The sequence below is a fragment of the Passer domesticus genome, chromosome 2 (genome assembly GCF_036417665.1).
Source record: "Passer domesticus isolate bPasDom1 chromosome 2, bPasDom1.hap1, whole genome shotgun sequence".
Taxonomy (NCBI): Eukaryota; Metazoa; Chordata; class Aves; order Passeriformes; family Passeridae; genus Passer; species Passer domesticus.
The window spans coordinates 111422924-111447581 of NC_087475.1; the positions used below are offsets into that span (position 1 = coordinate 111422924).

General features: G+C 35.7%; 1 protein-coding gene across 49 annotated transcripts in view; it reads left to right on the forward strand.

Annotated features, from left to right (window-relative positions):
- The window catches only part of ABI3BP (ABI family member 3 binding protein), a 161549-nt gene that overhangs the window by 36818 nt on the left and 100073 nt on the right, over window positions 1-24658 (forward strand). For all 49 annotated transcript variants that reach the window (XM_064410698.1, XM_064410709.1, XM_064410708.1 and 46 more), the window contains exons 2-4: window positions 9538-9717; window positions 18125-18193; window positions 20188-20320. In XM_064410698.1, the coding sequence (XP_064266768.1) occupies window positions 9538-9717; window positions 18125-18193; window positions 20188-20320 (382 nt within the window). The remainder of the gene's footprint in view (window positions 1-9537; window positions 9718-18124; window positions 18194-20187; window positions 20321-24658) is intronic.

Genomic DNA, 24658 nt, shown 5'->3' on the forward strand with positions numbered 1-24658 from the left:
TGCATTTCTCCAGTCTGACAGGAAGGATACCTGTGGAAATTGTGCCAAAGCTGACGTAAATTATGTTCACCCCTTTCCCATTGTATGCAAAGCCAGGAATAACATTACAGAAGGCAGCAAGCTTTGCCAGACAGCCTGGCCTTGGTAAATTTGCTCTGGCTGTTCCAAATCACCTTCTTGTTCATCATGTACATAGGTGTGTCTGTTCCTGGTGACTGAGGCTAGGGACAACAGCTTGCAGTTTCCTGGATGCTCTTTCTTGCCTTTACTCAACCAATTGCACTGAGATATTTTTCTCTTCTCCATAGCAAATTAATCTTACTTCTCCCTGGCAATTTTCTTATGCTTACCTATATAATGAAGATACCATGCCTAACTGGATTTTGATTTTCTCTGTCATAGAGATAGGAAGTAGGATACTGGGATTCATGCAGCCCTCCTTGAAGCTTTATGGTATATACTTAGATGTGTAGAACAAAAGTAGTAGCCTTCAACTGGAAAATAGTAATTTTTACAAGGAAACATAGGGCTGAAATGGACTTCCTGAACTTATTTTCCACCTTCTTCTTATTCCCAAGACAGTTTGCTCCAGAGTGTAGCTCCCTGTATCAGTTTTCCAGGTATCTTCCTTGCTGCAGTTGGTCTCTTCTCTTCACAAATATGGAGCAGAAGTAATTTATACTGCTTTTCCTCAGGGCTTTGTTTGTTTGCCATATATATTTGGATAATGTTTTCATATCTATCCGTGTACTTTTCCTCCAAGATCAATTACCCCTATTTTCTCAGGCTTCTTTCCTGGGTAATATACTCATTACCTCTAGTCATTCAATTTGATTTTTTTCCTGAATTTATCATGATGGTCTGTTTTGCAGTGCTCTATATATTTATCCATTAGTGATGAGAGCTTTTTAGAAGTGAGAACTAGTGCATAAAAGGACTGGGATCCATTTATTCAGATTTGAAATAGAGAAGGCAACCATTTTGAAACATACCTACCTGTTGATGATTCTGAGACATATAGATTAATTTACAACTAAAGAGTTGGAAGTACATGTTGGTTTCAAATTTATTCTGTTGATACGTCTTGTAAATCCTTCTAGCTGTCTAAATATTACTATCTTTAAACAGGTTTGTCCCTAAAAAATAATGATGTGCTTAATCAGAGAAGGAGGTAAAACAGAGTTAGCTTTAAAAGAATCTAACCCAAGGTTACAGAATAGTCAGCTAAAGACTTGCTCTTTCATTTGCTTGGATTATGGCAAACAAGGTAATACTTATCACAGAAGAGGATTTCAGTATATGACTACATATTTTGTTCTATTAATGCAGATAAACATGCAAATTTAATTACTGCTTGAGGGTTTTTAACTATTGATTTGGAGCTGCCTTATTGTAACACAGTAGAATTTATACTTTGTTGCTGTTGGTTATTTTGATATTCTTTTGAATGATTCCTCCCAAAGTGTTTCAAAAGATCCCCAGATGAGGAGTCACAGAGTGAAAAAGAAATTAAGTATTATGATGTAATAAATTGTGAAGACATGTAAGGAATAGACTCCAAATTGGCTGTAGGAGGTGAGTCCCTCACTGCAACCTGAGTACGCAGTAACCCATGCAGCAGATTACCTATGCACTCAGTAACAAACACTAACATCCCGGATTGTTAAGTGTGGTGTCCTCACTCTTCTCAGGGAAGCAAAGGGGGCTGCAGTTCCAGACTGGTTTTTATTATGCCTTCAATTTTCACTCTTCAGAAATGTACTGATCTTTGTAAATGAGAGGTGGCTTAAGGAAGTGGAGATGCCAAACACTGCGTGCCACTGAGTAGGTAATGGCAGTGATAATGCACTGCCTGCTCAGGAGCACAGTCATAAGAGACTTCCTGCATTAAGGTCTATGGTCTTGAATACCAATTGCTTCAAAACATTTGAAGTTTATGGGCAGAGCCAGTCCAACAGTATTTTAAATCTTCACCTGCTCAAGTTCTTGGTATTTTGTTGAGCTTTTCCTACTGAGCAGAGGTTGTTAGAGAAAGTCCCTGATTTTATTCAACTGATCAACTCTAAATTATGACCACCTTGTATGAGGCCATGTCCAAAGACCACATTTCTCTTTTGGCGTTTGCATTGGCTGATGCTTTTTAAAGGCTTAAAAAAGGGAGTTAGACCTAGAAAATTTGTGAGACTCTCCTTGCTCTCCACAGTCTTCTGCTTGCCTTTATTGAATATATTTATGCAGAATCTGTCAGGTTCTTTGGCCAGGACACATTTTTCTTCATAGACCAGCCTGGGTGGAGTTGCCTTGGACTTGTTTCCTTGGACAGGAGAAGGAGCCAGGATTGGAAAGACAGCTCTTTTGGGCAAGATGCAGTCACTGTCTCATCAGCTCTGTCCAGGTGAAATTACATCCTGAAAAATACATACCAGGCCAGTCTGGAAAAAACAACAACAATAACGAGCTTTGAGAGTAAAGCCAGGGAAATAAGGCCCTGGAAAACCTAAATACATCAGATCAAAATTAAGCTTTATCCTACTACAAATAAATGATCCATAATCTAAATTGAAATAAGGCTTTCAGGTTTCTTTATTAACAAGTAGTTTTGTCTTGTCCTTTTAAATTTGTGCACTGTTTATTTTAAAAGTATTATCTATCAAAAATTATTCAGCTTGAAGGAGTTTCAAAGGACATTATGCATTGAAAATAATGAATAGGCTTGGTTTTGTCCTTATCCTTCAAAAATGTTGAATTGTTCAATGTTGAATTTTATAAATTTTTACCATCAAACACCAAACTAAGTTTATTTATGTGTCCAGATGGACACATAAAGGTTTTCTAAGGTTCAAAATAAAAATGAAACAAAATCCCATAAGAGGAGCCAGGGTCAGGTTCTTTTAAATCATACCAAAGATGTTTTTAGAGGTCTAACTCCTCTTCCCTTTTTCATCAGAGATGCAGGCTTGGTTATTTTCAAACAACATTTTTCTTACTTGTTTTCAGCTTTATTTCATATTTTAATAAATAATAAAAAAATGACCTGCAGAATGGAAGGTGGAACTGGGGGTTGGACCACTGAAATGGAATCCCAAGTTTAAATCCAGACTGTTTTCAGCTTTTCACCCTAAAAATAAGGACAATTATTTTACTAAGTCAACAAAAAAATAATTTTAAACCAGTATGTTGAAGAAGCCTTGTGAAGATGGAAGTGGAGCTTCAGTGAAGTTCTTGAATGACCTGAAAATAGGCAAAACAGATGGCAACATTTGAGCTATGAATTTCCTTTGTACAATGGTTTCTGTTGCTACATAGAAGCTGGAATTGCTAATAACTACATCTTTACCTCTGCATTGACCCAACTGGTCCTAAAGTACTAATGGGTACAATTTATTCACTCAGTTCTGAACGGTAATAATCACTAGAGAGGAATTGGCAAAATAAGTTTTAAAACCTTGTAATTTTGTAATATAAATGCTCTAACAATTCTCTTTCAGAAGTATATGTTTAGTTTATAACATTAAAGAACAGTATATTTCTGATTAGCATTAATAAAACCAAATGTGCAAAGCAACTGGAGGAAAAGGTATCAGTAACCTTGAAATAGCGCTGTGAGAAAGGACACAGGAAGGGATGGGGCTCACCCTGGGCCCTCACAGGGCATCTTTTCCTTTTTGGGTCACTACCTTCAGCTGAACACCAGTATTCAGTACTACTCCCTACTGTGTGTTTCAGCTACTCCTGAAATTCCTATTCATTTAGTAGTAAATTTCTCTATTATTTAAATTACTAAAATGCCCCCAGATATGAAAGAAATATGGAGGGAACTAGTTTATGTGTGTGCATTCTGTTAAGAATGTTGATACACCTAAGAAAAGTTGCCCTCTTTGAAGTGAAAGTACTTTGAAGGTGGAAGTTCAGAGCTCAAGGGTTAGGTTTTTGTAGATAGACATGCTTGTTTTTGTTTTGCACAGCTGACTGCTGCATGTTGACAGCCAATTCTTCTGAAGCAATGATAGACTTGTGTAGGCATAATAATACTTTGAAAAAATGATTGGGGAACTTTATTTGCAAATGACAAAACCATATGCAAGGCTGTTAGCTCAGCCTCCTCTAAAAAGGTATTCTTGGTTGCCCTCTTCATATAGCATCTACTTTCATCATTCAGAGTATTTGTGAATGTGAATTTCACAGCTAAGAACCTTAGTGTTTGATGTAATCTCTCATGAGAATGTATTCTCTAATAAGATAGCTGAGGATCCTAAGACAGATTTTCTGCAGAAGTGCAGAGTAATTTGGCAAGAGGCACTGGGCACAAACTGGAATACGGGAAATTCCAGTTAGATATTAGGACTTTTTTTTAAACAGAAGTATGCTAAGCACTGAAACAGATTACCCCAGAGATGTTCAAGGCTCAGCTGGATGTGGCCCTGAGCAACTTGAGGTTTTGAGCAGGGAGTTGAACTAGATGACTTAGAAAAGTTACTTCCACCCTAAATTAGTCCATTATTCTGTGCTTGTGGCTGCTTTAAAAGTGTGTCTTGTTTATTGTAGTACATAGAAACAGAACTATTTTTAAATGTTTCCCATTTTAAGATATATTTGGGTTGCAGCCAAACAGACAATATTTCTCCATGTTTGGCTGCCAAAATAAATACAAAAATATAAAAGAGCAGAAAATAAAAGTTTCGTAGTTTTAGATTATCATTGAAAACTTGCCTGGTGGTACTATGACACCAGATTTGGAAAAATCAAAGCACTGCTGTGAATGATTTGAATAAATGAGGTAGTGCTCACAAATAGATGGTGCTAATATATTTTCATAAAGCACACTTCATTTATCTAGCACTCTGGGAGGCAGTGCTGGGTCTTGCCTTCATGCCCCTTAAAATCTTTGAAATAGTGGAAAATAAACAGTTTCAATGTAAGGCAAAAGGAATTCTGGCAACAAAGCCAAATTTGCTGTAATACACTACAGCTGTATTCACCCTCTGGTATTGTAGGGCAGAGTTTAAGGATCTTCACTGTATGGATAAAAACAAAAAATAGGACTGTGTTTGATCACAAGAGACCCTGCACACTTAAAGCCTGCAGGAGACTCCTGGTATGAGTGAAAGTAACATCTAAACTTTTAAAAGTTTCAATATGTTCTTGCCTTTGTCTCCAGTTGCCTATACATTCCAACTAGCCAAACTATGGTGCTTCCAGCTGGATTCTTTGGGCCATTAGTAGCTATTTTCTTCTTTCTGGTGGTGACTGGTTCTCTGATGATGCAGCTGATTTGTTATTAAGCTGTTTTTCATTCTCTCCTAGTGTAGACAGACTCCTTTTCTCAGAGTGATTCCAACACTCCAAGTGCTCTGGTGCACTTAATGTTGTGCTTTTACTTCAGATGTTGTGCTTTGCACAGTTTCTCCTGCTGATCTTGGCCATCAAATGACTTTTGTTGAAGAGAATACTTGCACATCAGTGTGGAATTTCTGTTGGCAAGCATGGAGGGAAAGATTGTATTTCAGAGGTAGCTATAGATCTCAGAATCTTCCATTTGGAAATGGCCTCAATGTAAAAGAATTACATTACAAATTCTTAAGACCAGGGTTTCACTAACAAATGCCAAAAACTGACACAAATGAATGGAATTAGAGAGCATATAGTCTATTATTTAAGTCCTTTATCAAGGACATGCAGGGAAAAAGGTCTCTTGGAATCCTAATACAAAAAAAATATTTTCTCAAAATCAAATAGATTCTTATCCCAGTATCATAAGAGTTAAGTTCCTATGACTTCCCTTGTCCATTCAATCATATTTAATGAATATTTATCTGAGTGATGACTAAAAGAGACATATTACTCAGAATGAGAATGCTTTCCTGGTTAGTTGTTCAAAACACTGAGATCAGCACAAGTGATTAGATTAACAATCTATATTGTTAATATGCTGCTGGGGGAAGTACCCATTTACCAAGATAATTTATATATCATTTGTATCTGTCTTGCTCCAGGCTGGCCCTCTCTTGATTAGACTGGCAGTGTCTGTGCAGCACGTAGGATTGAGCTCTCCTCGTCCTTGGTTGCTCCACTTCTGTTCATACGCTTCCAGAAACTGGTCATTTATTGTTTTACCAGTTAATATTCATCCCTCATTTTCACTGATTCTGGAATGCACACAGTCCATGAATAGGAATGTGGTTTAGTCATATGAAGTGTGGCATCTGTGTTGTTGCTTTAGCAGTTATTTTCCCTGAAAAACATACGGCTAAGTTAAAGTGAAGGAGATTTGTCTGCTTGCTCTTTGCTGCTCTTTGGGGTCAGGTTTTAGGAAAGATAAGTCCTGCTTGCCTAAACTGATCTCCTCTTATGACTGGACGAGGAAAAGGTTGTGGATATTGTGTACCTTCAGCATTTATCAGCAGTAGTGTGCCAAGCAGAACCAGGAAAGTGGTCACTGCCCTGTACTTGGCACTGGTAGAGCTGCATTCTAAATCCTATATTAAGTATTGGGTCCCTCTCTACAAGAAAGATGTTGAGGGGCTGAAGCATGTCCACAGAAGGGCCACAAAAGTGGTGAAGGGACTGGAGCAAAAGTCTTATGAGGAGGAGTTGAGGGAGCTGGAGAAAAGGAGGCTTGGGGGGACCTTATCTCTCTCTCTCTACAACTGCCTGAAGGGAGGGTGTAGGGCCCAGGTGGGGATTAGCCTCTTCTGCCAAGTAACAAGTGACAGAACAAGGGCAAATGGCCTCAGGTTGTGCCAGGGGAGCTTTAGGTTGGATAGTAGGAAAAATATCTTCACCAAAACATGAAACATCCAAACAGACTGATGATGTTTGAGGCACGATCCCTGGAGTTATTTGAAAGTTGTGTGGATGAGGCACCTGGGGACATGGTTTAGTGGTAGACTTGACAGTGATAGGTTTATGGTTGAACTTGATGATCTTGATGGTCTTTTCCAACCTAAATAATTTTTTCTTAATGTTTTTTTTCCTAAACTCTACAGGGACTCTGCAATATTTTTTGCCATCACTGTACTTAAAAGTAAATTAGAGGAAAAATTACCTGCCTGGTCAAGACAGGGTGGTGAGGACAAGGATTTATTTTTTAAATTTCAAGTGCATCTTCTTTTTTCTTTCCTGCCTTATTATCTTTTTTTAAAAAATATATTATTCCTGTTTATTTTCTTCTAGAACTGTGTTTGATTTTAAAAGCTCTCTTAGTGCTTTTGATATGCTAGCTATAAAAAAGAGATCTAAAGAGTATGATCTTAAAGCTACTACTGTTTTGGGATCCCATTTAAGCTTTCTAATTGCAGAAACCTCACTGAGTTTTAAGGCTTTCATAAAATCAGGACTCTTTGTCACTATAATTGACTGCTTAGGAATAAATAATGGTATCAATCTAACTGAAATCAGACCCAGTTGAATATAATCTTGATGTAGAATTAAGTCATCAAATTGATGTAAAGTATAACAGAGATACATAGATACAATTGTGGGGAAAATGGTTTAATTTATTATAAATTTAAACTTAAATAGATGTTCTCTAATATTTTTTTATAAATTCAGGTTTGAGACTGATTAAGAATTTTATTATGGAAATCAAATTGCCATATTTGAATTAAGTTCTGTAAGTCTTCTTTTTGTAGACATGAGTATCATTAGAGACCAGGAGACCATCATTTCAATAATGCTTAATGGGTTTTGAAGAATCCATAATTTAATCAGATGTAGCTCACTGTCAGCCAGAGATAATAATTCTAAACTTTGTTACCAGTTTTCACTAAGTGTCTTTATGAACCCAGTTTAGGGTGTTTGAAGTGTGTTGTGCTTTCTTCCTGGTTTGTGCTATATGGAGCCCTGTCAATATTCAGAGTTGCCCATCCTCAGCACTCTTGTGTACTGAAATTAAATGAGCTAGGATGTCACAGAGATTAGAAGCCACTGCTGTCCTTTCCTCCATGAAGGCATTGCTCTGCTGAGAATGCCAGAGAACTGAGTTTTCTAGAAGCCTTGCAGTCTTCTGGAACCTGGCAGAGTTGCCTTCGGAAAATTGTGACAGTTTCCTGGCTGAATGATTTTTCTTGATCAGTCTTTAGATAAAGGAAGGGAGGCAGATGTTTTCCATCAATTTTACTTGTACATTTCTTTCTGTAAAGGGAAGAGGCATAAAGTGTTGGCTTAAGGCTTTACATTCTGTGTGCAGACAACTGCAGATGCTCAAATCATCTACTAAAACAAAGTGAGGGTTTTGGTCTCTTGGCAACTCTAGTCATTAGAATTTCTCTAAAAAAACCCAGGGTATGTTGGGTTGATACCAGAGAATCAGTATGTACTTGTCTAGAGAAAGTTTGAATATCAGTCTGAGAGAGAGAAATTACTGAGAGAGAGAAAAAGAAAGAGAGAGAGAGAAAGAAAGAAAGAAAAGTTTAGTATCGCTCTATCCTATTGTTTAATGATGTATTATTTATCATTTATCTCATAGTTGTTCTTCAGGATTTAGTTCCCGAAGCAAAATTACTATCTGAAAAATTCTGTTTTTTCCTGATAAGTTAATTTCAACCCTCATGATTGAACAGATGCCTGAAAAACTGCTGGGGGTAAAAATTTATATTTTGAGAATACTAGTACACAAAATGTACTAGTCTAGTGCTGGTGTCGTAAGTTTGGGGAAAAGCCAGCAATTCCACAGTTCTGAAAATATGATAGGCCTAACAGTAACAAGGGAGTATTAAAATTGTACATACCAAGGAAGGAAAAGGGAAAAGCCAATCCTCCCTTACCCCACCAAGAAGAAGCCAAAACACCAAGTTGTAGCCTAAAAAGTTAGTTATTCTTTTGTGAAGTCATTCTCTGTTGCTGCAAGTTAAATTTTTGCAGATGGATATACAAGATGTGTCTTACTTTATGTGCTGTTCCCCTGGAAAGCATAAAAATGAATGTTTAAAAAGAGTTTTTTCGTAGTTTTGAGTAAAGTATTTATGTTAGTTAGGTGTCCTGGTGTAATTCCAAATACAGAATTACATTTCCAGCCCAACATAGGGGGAAAAAATTGTAGATTTATTTGGCTCTAGTTGCTGTTTATAATCTACCATAATTTTTGAGTGTGATTAACTGATTAACTTAATTTTAGAACTTCATATTTTTTACTAAGAAGAGAAAAAAAAAAAAATCAAACCAAAAACTTGTACATTTCTCTCCTATGAGTCCTACATATGGCTAATACTACTACAACACTTGCATTTAAAGGAAAAAACTCTTGCATTTTTTCCACTTCATGCATGGTTTTACTACTGCAAAAGTAGATGTTAAAGCAAATGATAACGCTAAACTAGTGGAAAAACAGTCATGTTGGCAACCATTACTATACATGACTGTTAGTTCACTTCTATAAATAAATGGTGTTTCCAGGGGACATCACCTATAAGAAATTTTTCAGTTGCATGCTGTTAACAAATTTAACAGCACTATATTGTTATATTGTCATGTTCCATTACTGAATATGTGATGTCAAGGTAATGCAGTCTGATCTCTTCTTTTTCACTCTTTCCCCAGTGAAAAGGCAGAGTCTGAAGGTTCAGATCAACGCGACAGATGACACTGTGTGCATGAGGTATCTTCGACCAAGTCAAAGCACCAAACTAGAAGGTTTTGTCCTGGGTTATGGAAGCAACTTCTTTTCTAATCAGTACATTCCTTTACCTTCAGAAGGAAAAAACTACATAACAGAACTTGGTAAGCCATATTTGCTTTGCATGCTGTTGTTGTAATGAATTATGGGAAGAGACTGAGAAGAATATGAACCTTTTGTTCACCTAATTTTTTGTTTTACTCACAGCTTCTTTGTGTTTTTTTAATGTTGCTGTCAAGAATTTCAATGGAAAGTGGAATTAGCAGATCCTTCAAGGAGAGCAACTAGTTCTTGTTGTCTGGAAATTTTGCTTACTGGTATTTCTTTTGGGGATTTTCGTTTTAGTGAGAGCCTGTACTATACTTGAACACATCACACATCAAATGGGATGGTTTGCCTAAAGATGCAGCTATAAAGTAGAACATGAGGGAAATTCACATGCTTTTAACAAACAATAGAAGAAGCAGTGAGAGTCTTGAGAATTGTGTGGTTGATTCTTTTTGACAGAAACATTCATATCAACAAGATGCCTCTTCTTGTAGGGATCTACTCCAGTATTGCATGTTATAGATTAACCTCTAACTACCATGTCAGAAGTTACTGATGGAATGCCATGAACTGTTTTATGGAAGAGATTAAACCATGTCAAGAATGCTATATCCTGTTATCTGGAATAGAGAGAAGAAAGAACGAGTTATTAAAACATTGATTTATCAGGATTTGACCTTTTGAGAAGTTGTTAAATCCCTAAGGATTTTTCTATTGATTTCTTTAAGTTTTTCTAGCCCAAAATGAATCAGTTCACCCTCATCATTGTAATGCTTATGATCTTGGTGTAAAGCAAGAGGGAGGAAAGGATGCATGAGCACAGAAGTAATAATTGCCACGGTTTTAGTGTGTTCAGTTAAGACTTCTGTGGGTGTCTGCTCCAGGCTGAAAACTGCAGAATAAAATCTGAAAAAAAAAAGATGTTAGACACAAAATAATTAAGATATTGGAGACTGATAGGGTCACTGTGGCAAAGGTTAACTTTCCTTTTCATGAGTTGGTACTTCTGGGATCTCTCTGTAATTCTGCCACCTATCCAGTGTTTGACTTCATAACCATCGCTTAAGCTGGGTCTGGTTTACCTGATTCATCCTGTGCGTAACTTTTGAATCAGTTCACTAAGAATGATGTACAGGATTTTCTGTAGTATACTGTGCATTAGGCACAACAATGCCTGTTGCAGGAGTAGTGAGGATTAATTTTTGAGGATTAATTTTTTCAGGTATTCTGAGATCTTAGGGAAGAACAAAAAAAAGACTGAATGTAACATTGTGTAAAATCATTTTCCCTCCCTATGTAATATAAGCTTTTATATCTACTGTTTTGCAAATCTGAAAGTTCAAAGTTACCAGGAATTTCAGGAATATTGATATTTTGTAGCTTTAACCATAACAGTTAATGGCTGGAATCTAGGCACCTTTCTTTAGTTCCACAGCACAGAGCACTGACCATATGCATATCCTTTTGCTGTAGGGTGTCTGGAGAGGGAAAAGCACAAATGTTGAGGAATACTCTTCCTTTATGATTATTTCAAAGGAGAATAACATCAAAATTTTATCTCCCTCATGCTAATAGAAGTTGTCAGTTTCCTTTTGACAATAAATCTATGCTTGTGACTTCTGAGTGTCCAGTAACTAAACATGCAAAACACAACATAATATAGATAGCAAGACAAGCATTTCTAACCTTCAGAAAAATGTCGTCTTTGAAAAGACAGGAGTAAAAGAAGTTATCAGCAATATGTACTTCAAGTTGCAAACATTTATTCGAGGAATTACCAGTACATTTATTGGCGCTGTTGCTTTTATTTGAGACATTTAGGGTTAGATTGAGTGCCTTGGGGACTTGTTTATTGGAAGCTGAGAGTGCGCAATCTTTCCCATTTCACAAATATTAAAGACAACATTAAATTGCAGCTTTGACTGTGCTTTCCAAATATGTATGGAACACGAGCTAAAGCAATAAACATCAGTTGTGCTTTTGGCTCTACTTAAGAGTGACTTGTGTGGCAGAAATGAAGACAGAAATGATTGCTAGCACACTCCCTCCTCCCCACCATTATTAGGGATCAGTTGCTGGCAGAAACTGGAAGAACTGCAGAATGGTTCTCAATTCTAGGAAAAATGATTAAGTTTTATTGTGGCAGCCAAAGACCTCAGCTCTAGCATATACTTTATATTGATTTTAGAAAAAGCGAGGTGTTATAGGGGGACAATGAAAATACTCTCAAGAAATATGCCAAAGAAAAAAATCTCAGATTATCTTTGTACTCTTGGTACATCTCATATGTGATGAAGTTGGCCTAGTATGTTGTCTTCATATTGAAACAATGTACTTTTAAATTTCACACTCAAAGTTGTCTATCCCATGTTATAGATATTCTAATGATCCAAGTGCCACTGCACACTCTGAAAATAGTGTTCAGTGTGTTCCACATATTTTTCCACAGTCAAAGCAACTAGGCTGATACAAAAAACACCATTCATATTTGCCCTGAGAACTCCTTTTTGGTCCTCTCATGCTTTGACTGATCTGAATTTTACAGAATGCGGGTGAGTTTATAGGCTTCCCTGATCAGTGGTAGGTGAGGTTTTTATTGAGCAGAATGTGGAAGAAGTGGTTCCCAAATATGAAAATTTATTATGGTCTGTTTAGATCAAGACTAATACAATTTAATACTTCCTCCCTTGTCAGTTTTAGTGGTTCGTGGAAAGAGAAACCTTTCCCAGTCAATTCAGGGACTATGATCACACCCTTAAATTAGTTTGTAGTGAAAGGTAAAGATTAGAAATGGACTTTTAAAGGCATTTGTTACTCTCTAAAAAATATGTATGTTTTTCTAATTCATTAAGGAGCAATGCTGTGGAATACAATCCCTGGGAGAGAGATTAGATCCAGGAAAATGGAAGATCCATGAAAGTGGATCTTGTTCTGGTAGCATTAAAATTGTTTATTCTGTGAAAATGTTTAAGGAAAAATCATACAGATACACAATCAGCTGTAAACAATACTAAAAAAAAAAGGCATTAATTTATGTGTTAGGTTAATGTTAAAAACCACACAGACTTCACATATAAGCCATTATTCCCTTCCTAAAGTATGTCAGTCCTTTAAATTATAATTTCTGCTTTCTAACAAAGAGTGTAGGTCCACAAGTAGAATGAAGTGCCTTGCAGAAATTTCCACATTTCCCTGATTTAGTTCTGCATCCCTGGTTTTGTTAATGGAGCAGCATAATTGGTGTTCTGTTTGGGGTAATTGTCCCCAGTTGGAACTGGAATATGGAAAATGACAATATACACAACAATATATATTTTTAAGGCCCACAAATTCCATATTTCCAACACACCCATTGTATATTAATATGAAATTTATTGTCAGCCTTTTTGCTGGGTCACACACCTTTTATGATCCTGTTAACAGGAAGCTTGAAGTCAGCAGATGTATTAATTTATAAAATTACATGTCTATAGATGGATATATTTTTAAAGAAATTATGACATGTCCTAGGATTTTGAGAAGAGAGATATGCTTTTGTACATGTGACATTAACCTACATTTCATCCATTAAAATATTCACCATCTCACTGCAGTAATTCTTACCTTAAAATATCTGTTTTCCCTTCATTTTGCAAATTATATGGTAATTGAGGCAGCAATTGGATAACATTATCAATAAATTGGGATCTGCCTGCAGAGGCCATGGGCAAAGAGAAAAGGATCCTGTTTGATTTCCTGAACTTGTGATGAGTTTCTGATGGCAGCAAAGTCTTGAGCAGCTTCATGCTCTACTAGATAGATGTGAATATACTGAAATGACAATGACAATGACGAGGCAGCAGCAAAGTTTGTTCCCAAGAATTATGCCTCTGTTTCAGGACACCAGATGTGGTTTGTGCTGAGTGTACATTATGTGCTCACATGACAGTAAACAACATGATTTTTGGTCATGAAAGCTATTCAGTGTCAAAAGGTATCAAGAGGTTAATTCCGCTAGACGAATAGAAAGGTGAATGGACCCATCCAAAAGCTCTGGGATTGACTTAAAACTTTATCTTAATTTTTTCAGTCTTCCTGACTTGTAAAGAAAGTATTTGCTTAAGAGATTTGTGTTAGTCTTTCCTAACCTGGATAGGAAGATTGCAAGCCAACCTCCTAGAAATTGTTGATTCTGTTGGAGAAACCCAAAAATTTGGGTGGAGACAGGAAATTTTTGCAAGAATGAACAGCAATTACTTAACAGAATGAACAAAATTATTTTCCCTTTCAGTTTCTAAAACCAGCTCAAAGTTAGGCAATGCTTTTGCTTTTCCTTTTCTTGTACAAGATTGTACAGTGTAAGAGGACAATGTATTGGTAATCCTGCTTTGTAACAATGCCAGTAAGTGTTGTGTGAATTTCATGTTTATGTATGTATATGAGAGGCTTCTAGTAGCACCTTGAGCCCATTTTAGAAGTGTAACTCGGGGATCTGTCCTGGAGCAGTGCTTGGCTAAAAGATCTTGCTGTGCAGTTTGTTATCAGTTACCAGAAACTGGCAGCTGTATTCGCTACATGCTTTTCAAGATGCCAAATAACGTGATGTTAATTCAGCATTGCCTCCTGCTAACTTACCAGGAAGCAAGTTCTCACTGCTAATGCTAGCAGAGTCTTGTGGAGGAGAGGAGTAGGGGGTGTCCAGCAGATGCCCCTTCCTCTAGATAAGTGCATTGATCAGCAGCAGGTTCATTCATGCCAGCCTCTTTGTCCCACTTCTCTGTCTTCTCCCATGCTTGTTACACTACAATACTTTCCATCCTCCCCTTCTTCCAACTTTGCCCTTAACAACATCCCATGGGAAGTTTTTAGCAATCCCTAAATACAGATTAAGGGCTTGCAGCCTGAAGCAAAAAATTACTTTGTTTTGATTTCTGAATCCTGTGGTCCATGAATTCTAATAATGCATTTGTAACACTATTTTCAGATTTATTCTAAGTTCATCAGTCAGTTCATACTTACATTCTTTTGCTTGCAAGTGCATATTGGCTGGGCCCTGAATCATGGGCTTGAACGGAAGCAGAATTTCCTAGCATTTTGTAGTGCCTGTTAGTTGCCTGCTGCCACTGATTTGATAGCCTAGCTCATGGCACATGAAAGTAAGACATCTTCTTTGTTAATCTGATATGTCAGTGACATGTGTCTGTTGCATTCTGGTTGTCTTCATGAGCTGTTAAGGTGGGAAATAGAAGCTTTATTCTTTTAATAATTATATTTATTAATATAATAGCCTATATTTGGGGAATTACTTCACTAATAATTAGGCATGGATTCATGGAGGAGCATTTCTCTGGTATATGTGGGTGTTTTCCTAGAGTATTTTGTGGTTAAAGAATTGAAGGTGGTCACTCTTTGGACTTGATTTCTGATCTGAAAGGACTTCTTAGCCAAGATATTTGTTGTTCTAGCCTTGATAAAGGGGGTTAGACAGTAGTAGATTCAAACAAGTGGTCTTGGAGTAGCATCCCTCCAAGGCATCAAGGAGCTACTAAGATTTTTAGTAGCAAATTTGCAAATATTTTTCAAACTTAACTTCTTAAAGCTTGTGTTGTTTTGTAGGGATCCTTAATTTATGAGATTGTAGATCCTCACAGATGGGAGACAGATTTATATTTTGCATCTTTATCATAAATTTCTCTGTTATATATTGATTAATGTTTAAATTATTTTTGGAGGCAGATGCTGGATTCATGAATCTGTGTCCAGACATTTCAACATTGATCTTAATTACATAACTATCCTTTTCTTACTAAATACAATTCAAAGAAAATAAGAAATATTCAGTTGCAAACAGGATTGTCTGTAGTCTGTGGTGTAGTTTGCTTTTACTTGAGGTTATAATTTTATTTTTCAAACAAGCTTCTCTTCTTAAATATATTTTCATGCAAATAGCTGATCTGTTCTGTGAATCATAATTACATGCAGTCAAACATCCATATTTTTATGACTGACTATCACATTTTCCTACCTGCCTCCTATTTCAGCAATTTATCTTTTAAGCATTACATGAATTAGTGCAAATTATGGCTTTATTTATATTCTGATATTCTGCAGAATTTTAGTTTTCTTCTGCTGTGTTACTCATCTCTTCCCAAGATTCCTGCTTCTTATAGACATGGATCTGTGAAATGGATTATGAATATATAAGCATCATAAAAGAACACGGATTATCATGAAATATTTCCTGTAACTTGACAGAATTTAATACATGGGTGAGGCAACGTTTGAACGCCCTGAAAATGAATTGAGTCATAGTAGCATCAGCTGATTTCAGCATTGTGATGATGACTGATAGTCATATTTCTCAGCAAGAAAACTGAATCACTGTAGAAACTCAGTAGTCTTCTGAATTTACTAAAAGAAATGTTGATTTGCAGTGGAAGACTAAGAAAGAGCTCCCAATTCTAATGAGTCAGGGCTCCTTATATGATATTGAAAAAGCTCTCTGCATTTTTTAATTTCATGTGTCTTGGATATAGAATGCATATCTGCCCAGACTATAAGCATTTCAAGGCATGTGTCCTCCTGTCCATGCATAATGCTTTGGTACTGTGCATCAAACCAGTGAATTTAATTTAAATTACAGTCGCTCTACTCTTAAGATCTATGTAGTAGCATGGGTGGTTCTGCTCAGGAATCTTGGAATCATATCTCTAAATTAAGATATAGCTTAAACACCGTACAGAAATGTATTGTTGTATCCCAGGCATTGAATGGATTTGTTTAACAAATTCATTTTCTGATTTCAGTTATAATGATCATAATATTGTCTTAAGTTCAGTGGTTCTAAAGAAGTGGCACTTTTTAAACCTACCTCTTCCCTCTGTCAACATCTAGTCTCATCCTGTTTTCCTAAATGCTTCCTTTTGTAGGTTGTGTTACAGTTGGAAGAGCAATGAATTCACTGGAAAATGGGAATGTGTTGTATTCTTTATTAAGGCAACATTTGTTAAATTCACCAAAATAAAACTTAATGAACAGCATGTAGAACAAAATATTTCCACAGAGAATACTTTGTTAGAGAACATAAACACCTGCTAGCACTAATGGCACTAATGAATCCTGAAAACTGCCAGGTTTTGTAGCTGAGATGTGCAGTGAGGCATTAACGGTCTTTGTGTATTGCCATATTTTGTTTAGCAGTTAATCTATTTCTATACTGCTATACAAGTAATTTCAGACTTCAGCCAGAATTAACTTTTTCATTTATGGAGCAGGCAAAAATTGTTTCAAAGTATTTGAATAGTTTTCTTTCACAATCCTTGGACATTTTACTGACAAACCCATAAATTTTTAGTTTTGAAGACTGGCTTTATAGTTCTAGAAATTTCAAGGTCATGCTTTAAAATAATCCTGTTGAATACTTTGGGAGAGTTATAACATCTCACAAGTGGTCAAAAAAGCAGAGCAGAAAACTGGGTTTATAACACAGGGAAACCAAATTATTTTAAAGTGTTGCTTATTTCTATTCTTCAGTCTCAATACAAAAAGTATCCAAGTGGTTACACAACTCCTACACTTGTGTATCCTTCTAAATATTAAAAAACATATTTTGTAAATGAAGGCGTATTTTCACTTTGGGATTCCTTTTTTAACTAATTATTTTTTCCACACTGCTTTGAACAGCTGTTTTCAATGCTTATTTGGTTATTTGGTGCAGATGAAACCCATTTAAAAAGACTAATTAAACAATTAAAGCACATCCATAGATGGGTTTCCAGTGCTTTAGGTGCACAGAATCTGAGAAGTTCGAGAGGTTTTCTCCATACTGGCAGAACCTTTTCAGTAGTAGAGCAAGCTTTTGGGATTTTTGGTACTGCTTTTCCTTTCTCTGTTTACAGAAATCTGAGTGTAAGAGAAAAATGAATGATTTCTTAGCAGTTCTGTTTAGTTGGTAGAATTCAAGGTGCCTGAAATATGCAGGAAATTCAGTCTCTTATTTGTACTTATGCATTTAGATAAATGTATTGAAACTAGAATAAGAATTCTATGGAGAGTAGTCCTGTTTTTTAAAAGCCATAGTAAAAAAATATGGTCAGTAGAGAGTGAGCCAAATTCTGCCCATGGATATCTTGCTAGAATATCCTAGGACAACTTCTCTCATGTTGCAGTTAAGAGGGAATAAAGCTTGGTTTTAAATAATTAAGAAGGGCAGAAATCTCTGACATCTGGTTTTAAGTGTAAGAGAAAATCTTATTTCTGAAGAGGAATTCCCTAAACTAAAATAAATATCTCAACCTTGCTTTAATCGAATAATTTATAATTTTAAACTCAATGAATTTTAAAGAAAAAAGCCTAAAGATCATGAAAATTGGACAATGTGTTAAGAATTCACTGACTGTTTGACTTTTTCTTATTAATTTCAGATTAATCTCTTTTTCAAATAAATAGCACATCTGTACTAATTACTTTTTCATTCATTTGCAGATGCAGAGCCGCGGTATTTGGTTTCAGTAAGACCATCACGTGTTTCAAATAACAAGAAATCTTGTTCAGGTATTTTAATCTTACTGCATCTCTTTTTTAAAATATTTGAAAGAAAACGGACCCTTGTGCTGGGTTTCTCTGAAAAGATGTTTCTACCTGTAGGCATCTCACTGGGATGCACAAATTCCATATGTGGAAAGGTAAAATGTAGGACAGCATTTCCCAGTCAGTAGCCACACACACAGTGCTCAAAACATGAAGATATACCTAAAGATTTTTTCGCATAAAGTTCTTACAAATGAGAATTGAAATTTAAACTACTATTTTTTGATGTTTAAAGACATTAAAGTTATTCTTCCCAAACTATAAGTAAGGATTCCTTCATCCATAGACATGTAAATGCTCCTAGTTCCTCGTTGGAAAGTGGTAGTGTGTGTCTGTCTCTATATTAATATACCACAAAGTTTGCTAATGCAAGAAGTTACAGAAAGTGATATTTCCAGCTGAATCTATACACAACAGAGTAGAAATCTGAATTTTGTTCTCATCTGTTTCAAAGTATTTCTATATGACCTTAATCATGCCATCAATATTGTTAGTTCTGAATTCTGAATATATTACTTTAATATAGTGACTTAATTCTGTACTTTAATGTGGAGACTTCTTTCAGGATGACTGGACTGTTACAAAAAATAAACTCATGACCTATCCCTGCAAGCACTCAAGGTCATTTTGGGCAGATCACGTCTGAGAAACCTGATCCAATTGAAGATGTCCCTGCTCATGGCAGGGGGCTTGGACTAGAAGGTCCTTAAAGGTCCCTTCCAACCCAAATTATTCTATGATCTTTGGATGATTTTTTTTTCCTAACTCCTGGTAATGTTTGGGATATTTTCTTGCTCTTTGCCAGGTATAACACAATATGGCTGGAAAGATTTTGGAAAGTGATTTACCCTTCAGATGAAACATATCTATGTTGGTTTTTAATGTAGGTTTTGTAACAACAAATTCATCATCAACATAAAGTTCAAACCAACATGGTTAAGATTTCTAAATGTACACACATCTATTGGTTGAAAATACAAAACAGGCTGTCACTGGGGCTGGTTAAGTGAAGAGATAATAGGGTTGAAAAGGCTGAGTAGAAAGTCAAATTTGGTTCACATCTGTGAGAAAAAAACCCTTTACGTCAGTGGCTTATAAATTTCAGGAAATGTTGGTCACCTGTATGTTTTGAGAAGGTACAGATCCCTTAGATTTTTTTAAGTATGTAATGTGATGTAAAGAATATATTGATTTCCCATGGTCAATAATCTTTCAAACACCAGAGATTCTCCTTGGGCCTATAGCAGTCCATAAAATACAGGTTCAAAATAGACTCTCTACATAATTTGTTCATTTCCATCTATTAGCTTTTAAACTTTCTTTAAAATAAGTTCTTGCTCCCCACAAGGACTGTATTCCTTTATACAGAGCAAAGCTGAAGTTCAGTATCATGCAAAACCTGATTTCAATATAGTTGGTAATTAAAAGAGAAAATTTCTGCAGATACAGACACTGATTCAGATCTGCCTGCAGTTAAAAGCTAAAGAACTTTAGTAGGTTTTATTTTGCTCTTAAGAATGCTCTAGAAAATATTTATTATGTGTAGATATATTTGCAGTGTAACTGAGAAACCTGGCAAGAAATCCTATTTTTATCACATTCATGGAGGCTTTCTAATGTCCTGGACTCTCTCATGTCTTCTGTGTTGTAGTCCAAGATAGCAAGAGTTTTTAATTTAATCTACCTATAGCTTATTCTTTATACTAAGTGTACTTAAACGACCAAATGACTGTTTTCAAAAACTAGTTTTAACTGGAATGTTAGGTTGAAAAAGTGACCATGGACACTGTCACATTTGTAAGTCATGTGTTAGAAATAGTGACCATGAAAATTAGAGAACTGCTGTACCTTTCCCTTCAGCTTAGAAGACATCTTCATTTACTTAATTATCCATCTGCAAAACCTTTCCTTTGCATAATGCAGGCAGGAGAAATTAACTTTATATGTTTCTTATGTAGGTCGGAACAAGACACAGAAGCCTCTGCAGCTGGTGGTTGGCACTCTCACCCCAACCTCTGTGTTTCTCTCTTGGGGCATCCTAGTCAACCCCCAACATGACTGGACAGCAACAAGTAACTGTGCCAGTGACAGGTAACAACAGAACAGGATGGGCTTTATTACCACCATGAGTTCACTCAGTGCAGCTCTCTGCTGTGATTAATATAATTTTTACAGTAAAAATTGAAACGTTGTAAACAATAGTTCTGAATGTGAAGTCAGTTTTTTCATTTGCTCACTCTAGTGCTTTGCAACTCTTTACTTGACAGCAACTTTACTGAGATGTCTACACACTGAATTACAAATCTTGTTATTTCACACTGGATCCTTTGTTCTTAAAATAATGGCCTTGGCTCTTCCTTCATTTGTATCTGAACCAATTGAAACTTTGTTAAATCACAGGAAATATTTTACTTTAGAGTGGACTGAAAAAGTGTAAAAGAAGTCTTTTGTTGTGCTGAGATGGGGGGAATGATGCCTTTTTTTAACACCATTTGAATTTTGTTTCCTTTATTTTTCTTATCATTAAAACTGATACAGTACAGCTTTCATTAATTTTCTGTTGTAAGTAAAAAATTATCTCTTCTATGTCAATATTTTTGGCATTAACTGAGTGGCACAGGAGGTGGGAAACTCAGAAAAGCACTTCAAGTGGCAGGTTCAAGAGAAGTCATAGTGCAGAAGAGCTTCTCAATTAAGTGCACTATTATGGTTTAGTCAACCCTCTGTAGATGAATAAAATTATTTAAATTGCTAATGCAGATGTTTTCTCTACTTGTGTTTCTCTTTACATTGTTCCTTGATGACAGAAGAATATTTTTACTTTCATTTACAATTTGTGAAGCTCTATTCTACTCAACAGTGTTTTGTAAAACTAAACATTATGAACCATGGGATGCATCTACATCTGTTTTGCAACTTTTTAAATGTTCTTTTTATTTTATGATTCAGAAACATTTCTTTTACCTGTCTAACATTTGTCGAGTTTGTAGCTGTCTCATTAGACTTGACTTTTCTTACTCTGGTGTTTGTAAGAAAAGTCTAGCGGACATGATTAAACTGGATGTCAAATATAGGCTGTGTTAAAAAACACATCCCATTTAGCCAGGATTATTTTTTCCTGCCTTTAGAAAAGTTTCATACTTCTCAAAAGGACTGATCCTTTTCAAGCATCAGAAATTGCTCTTGAAAAACATTTGGATCTTCATCACCAACCAGAATTTCAAGCACCATTGAAAAAAAAAAAAGTTAATGTTTGTTAGGAAACAGTTATGGAATGTTAGTAAATGTCCAAAGATCAAATTTGATCGGATTTTTCTTCAATAGAAATAAAAGTTGGTTAAGGCTTAGATTTTGCTCTTTCAATAAAACAAGAAGAAAATATTTTTCCTACTGTTTGAAATTGAAGAAATGCGCTGATCTTGGATGAACTTGTAGAGTGTTCCAACATAGTGGTTTTAGGACAGTTTTTACCAAGGAATTTTTCTTTATGTGGTGTGTCAGCACCAATGTTGCAGCAGCCATTGTGCAGTGGGAATGAAGAACACTTCAGGAGAAGCCTATATCCTATATTAATGCACCTGGAAATTCCAGGCAAATGGTATCCACCACCATGCCTTCATCAGTTCTCTGTTTTCTCCTCAGTAGCTGAATTTTCTTTTTGGGCATTCCTTGACTCAAAGGTGGAACAAAGTTTTTAATATAGTTTTTCAGTTAGGACAGTGTGCTACTAGTGTCTTGCTATGCTTAGAATACATTCTGAGGTATTCCTCCTCTCAGGAATTAAAGTGCACATTTCAGTGGAATATTGGCAGGCAGGAGTAGATAGTTTAAATATTTAAATCACGTTATTTAAAATATTTATATCACGTTACAAATGATCTTATGAAAGTTAGGTATATACTTATAACCAGATTTCTGTTTTTCAATCAAGCATTACAAGGAAGTTAATGAAGAAAAAAGTCACTTAAGTGGTACTCTTATTAATTTTACCTTTACTGGACCAAAGTGCTTGCGAGATAATTTGTATAAATTATAAGAACAGTTGTCCATGTGACCATGACATGTAGACATACATGGTGTGTATATCTAGAATTCTAAGAGAGATTAGATCCACATATATTTCAAGTCAGTGTGTAGAAGAAAAACTATTAATTTATTATAATAATTTGAATGACTTCATAATATATAATAAGAAAAAAAAATAGGAAGCAGCCCATTCTTAGCAAGTTAGTGTTGTGATAAAAGTACAAGACTTAAAAAGCCAGTAACAGATTCACCAAAATTTCAGGAGCAGTGTACCTGGCTTGATGCTTTTTCATCTGGCATATTCTCCTTACTGTGACTGTTAATCATCCTCAAGACTGCTGTTAGTGGCTGACCTCTAACCTTTGGCATTGACAGTACATAGCAGTCAGGACCTCGTAACTCAGTTCTGTCAGTCAATGTCCCACCAAGGTTTAAATTTGTAACTCTCAATGACCTGAAATGAAGTCACTGTTCTCAGCCTCAGATTTTACCATCTCCATGTGTATGTTAGGTTTTTGTACAACAGTTGCATAATAAAATGTTGCATTATTTCAATGTGTTACTGAGTCAGAAGATAGAAACCACATGGAATAGCACAGTTTTGCTGGCCAAGATTTTCTCTAGTGCAAGTTTGACCTCAGTGGGATATTCCTTGGAAGATCTGGTTTTGTGAGCTAATGAGTTTGGTATAAGAGGTGCCATATTCTCAAAGAGAGTCTCAAAGAAATCTCAAAGAGAATATCTTTTACTGATTCAGTGAAATTGCTGCTTGCTTCTTCAGGGAACATAGTGGTCTTCTGTATCTATGAGATTTTTAAGAAACACTGATGAAAAAAATTTACTGTGACATTTTTCAACAAATCATTATTTTGGCTTAACTCCCTAGAGATTAAGAGCATAAGCCAAAGGAGTGCTACATATTTCCCTCAAGATAACCCCAAGTGCTAATCCCTTGTTGAAACAAAAATATTCACTGCCATTTTTGTGGACCAAAAATGGAAGGTGAAATTTTGAAGCATTCTTGAAGTGACTATTATCTCTCAGACGCTTAGTACTAGAATCTAAAATAAACAAAAAAAATCGAAATAAAAAACCTCAAGTGATTAGTTTTATGTAACTGATGAAAACTACATAACACCAGGAAGCACAGTTGGTGGAACCTTTCTCAGCATCCTCTGCTTTCTGAAATGAGTGGAAGACAGTTGATGAGGGAAGATGGCAAAGTCACAATATCTTGCTGCACAGCCATGTTCAGTTCCTCTTTTTATTATTTCCAAAAGAGTAAGAGGTTTGTTTCCTCTCTGCATAGCATGTGTTCAGACAAATATTAGTGAAATAAAAGTAAAAGTCAAAATAAAAGTACTGGGGCTTCATTTAGTCTCCATTCAGATCTGAAAAAGAGAGAATACTCTGTAGATTTTTCTTTCTTTGCTTTGATTAGAACACCTCTGTAGCTGGGGGTCAAAAAAGATGGACTTACTTTCAATTCTTTAGGAGGAAAAGTCAGGGGATGGAACAAAACCCTTTTTTTTTCCATGTTAGATTAAATCAGAATTTATACTTGCAGTAAAATATAATATTCTATTGAATGGATTGTGTAGAAAAACAAACACACTTTCAGATATATGCAAAAATAAGAATTTAAAACCTGAAGGTATGTCTTTTTTAAGTTAAATGCTATGACAATTTCACATTGGCATTGTTTTAATTTATTTACCTGTGATTTAAATGTCCTAATGTCATACTTGCAAGTAGCAGAGGTTTTGTGTTTTATTTTGTTTTTATCTGATGCTTTAAAAAAAATGCAAGGAAAACAGTAAAGGAAAATCAGGGATGAGTCCAAACTTAGTCTTTTCGTTGTATAGTATGTAGAAGTAGTGTTTTTAAAATCTGAAATTCAGAAAGAAATGTACATATCTTCTCCTGTGCCTATTTACAAACTGTCATTATGCAGCTGCCAACTAAATCATACTTTGTGTTGCAAGTGTCATACAAAATGTATTTTAAACATAGCAGAATTTCTTAAAGGAAAATACACAGCAGCAAATACACTCCTTGAGTTTCAGATGTTTTTGAGTTGCTGCTGTGGGAGTACATGCTAAAAGCTTGTTTAAACTGGAATTATTTGTTGTTGTTCAGTCTCTCCTTTTTCAGAACCTCTCACTCTTTATTTCAGTCATTCTACTAAAAGTTTTAAGTAGAAGAAGTGAATTTTAGTGATCATGTAAGAGTCAAAACTAAATTAGAAAATGCTTTGGAAACCTAGCTGGTAACTGTCACTGGTGTTGTTCTTTCAATTTTTTATGCATTCCAGTGTCTGTTACTTTAAAGTAAACTTAGCAGTAAAAAAGGAAACAATACAATCAACTTCGTGGGTCAATTTGTGCAACATTCAGTGTATGA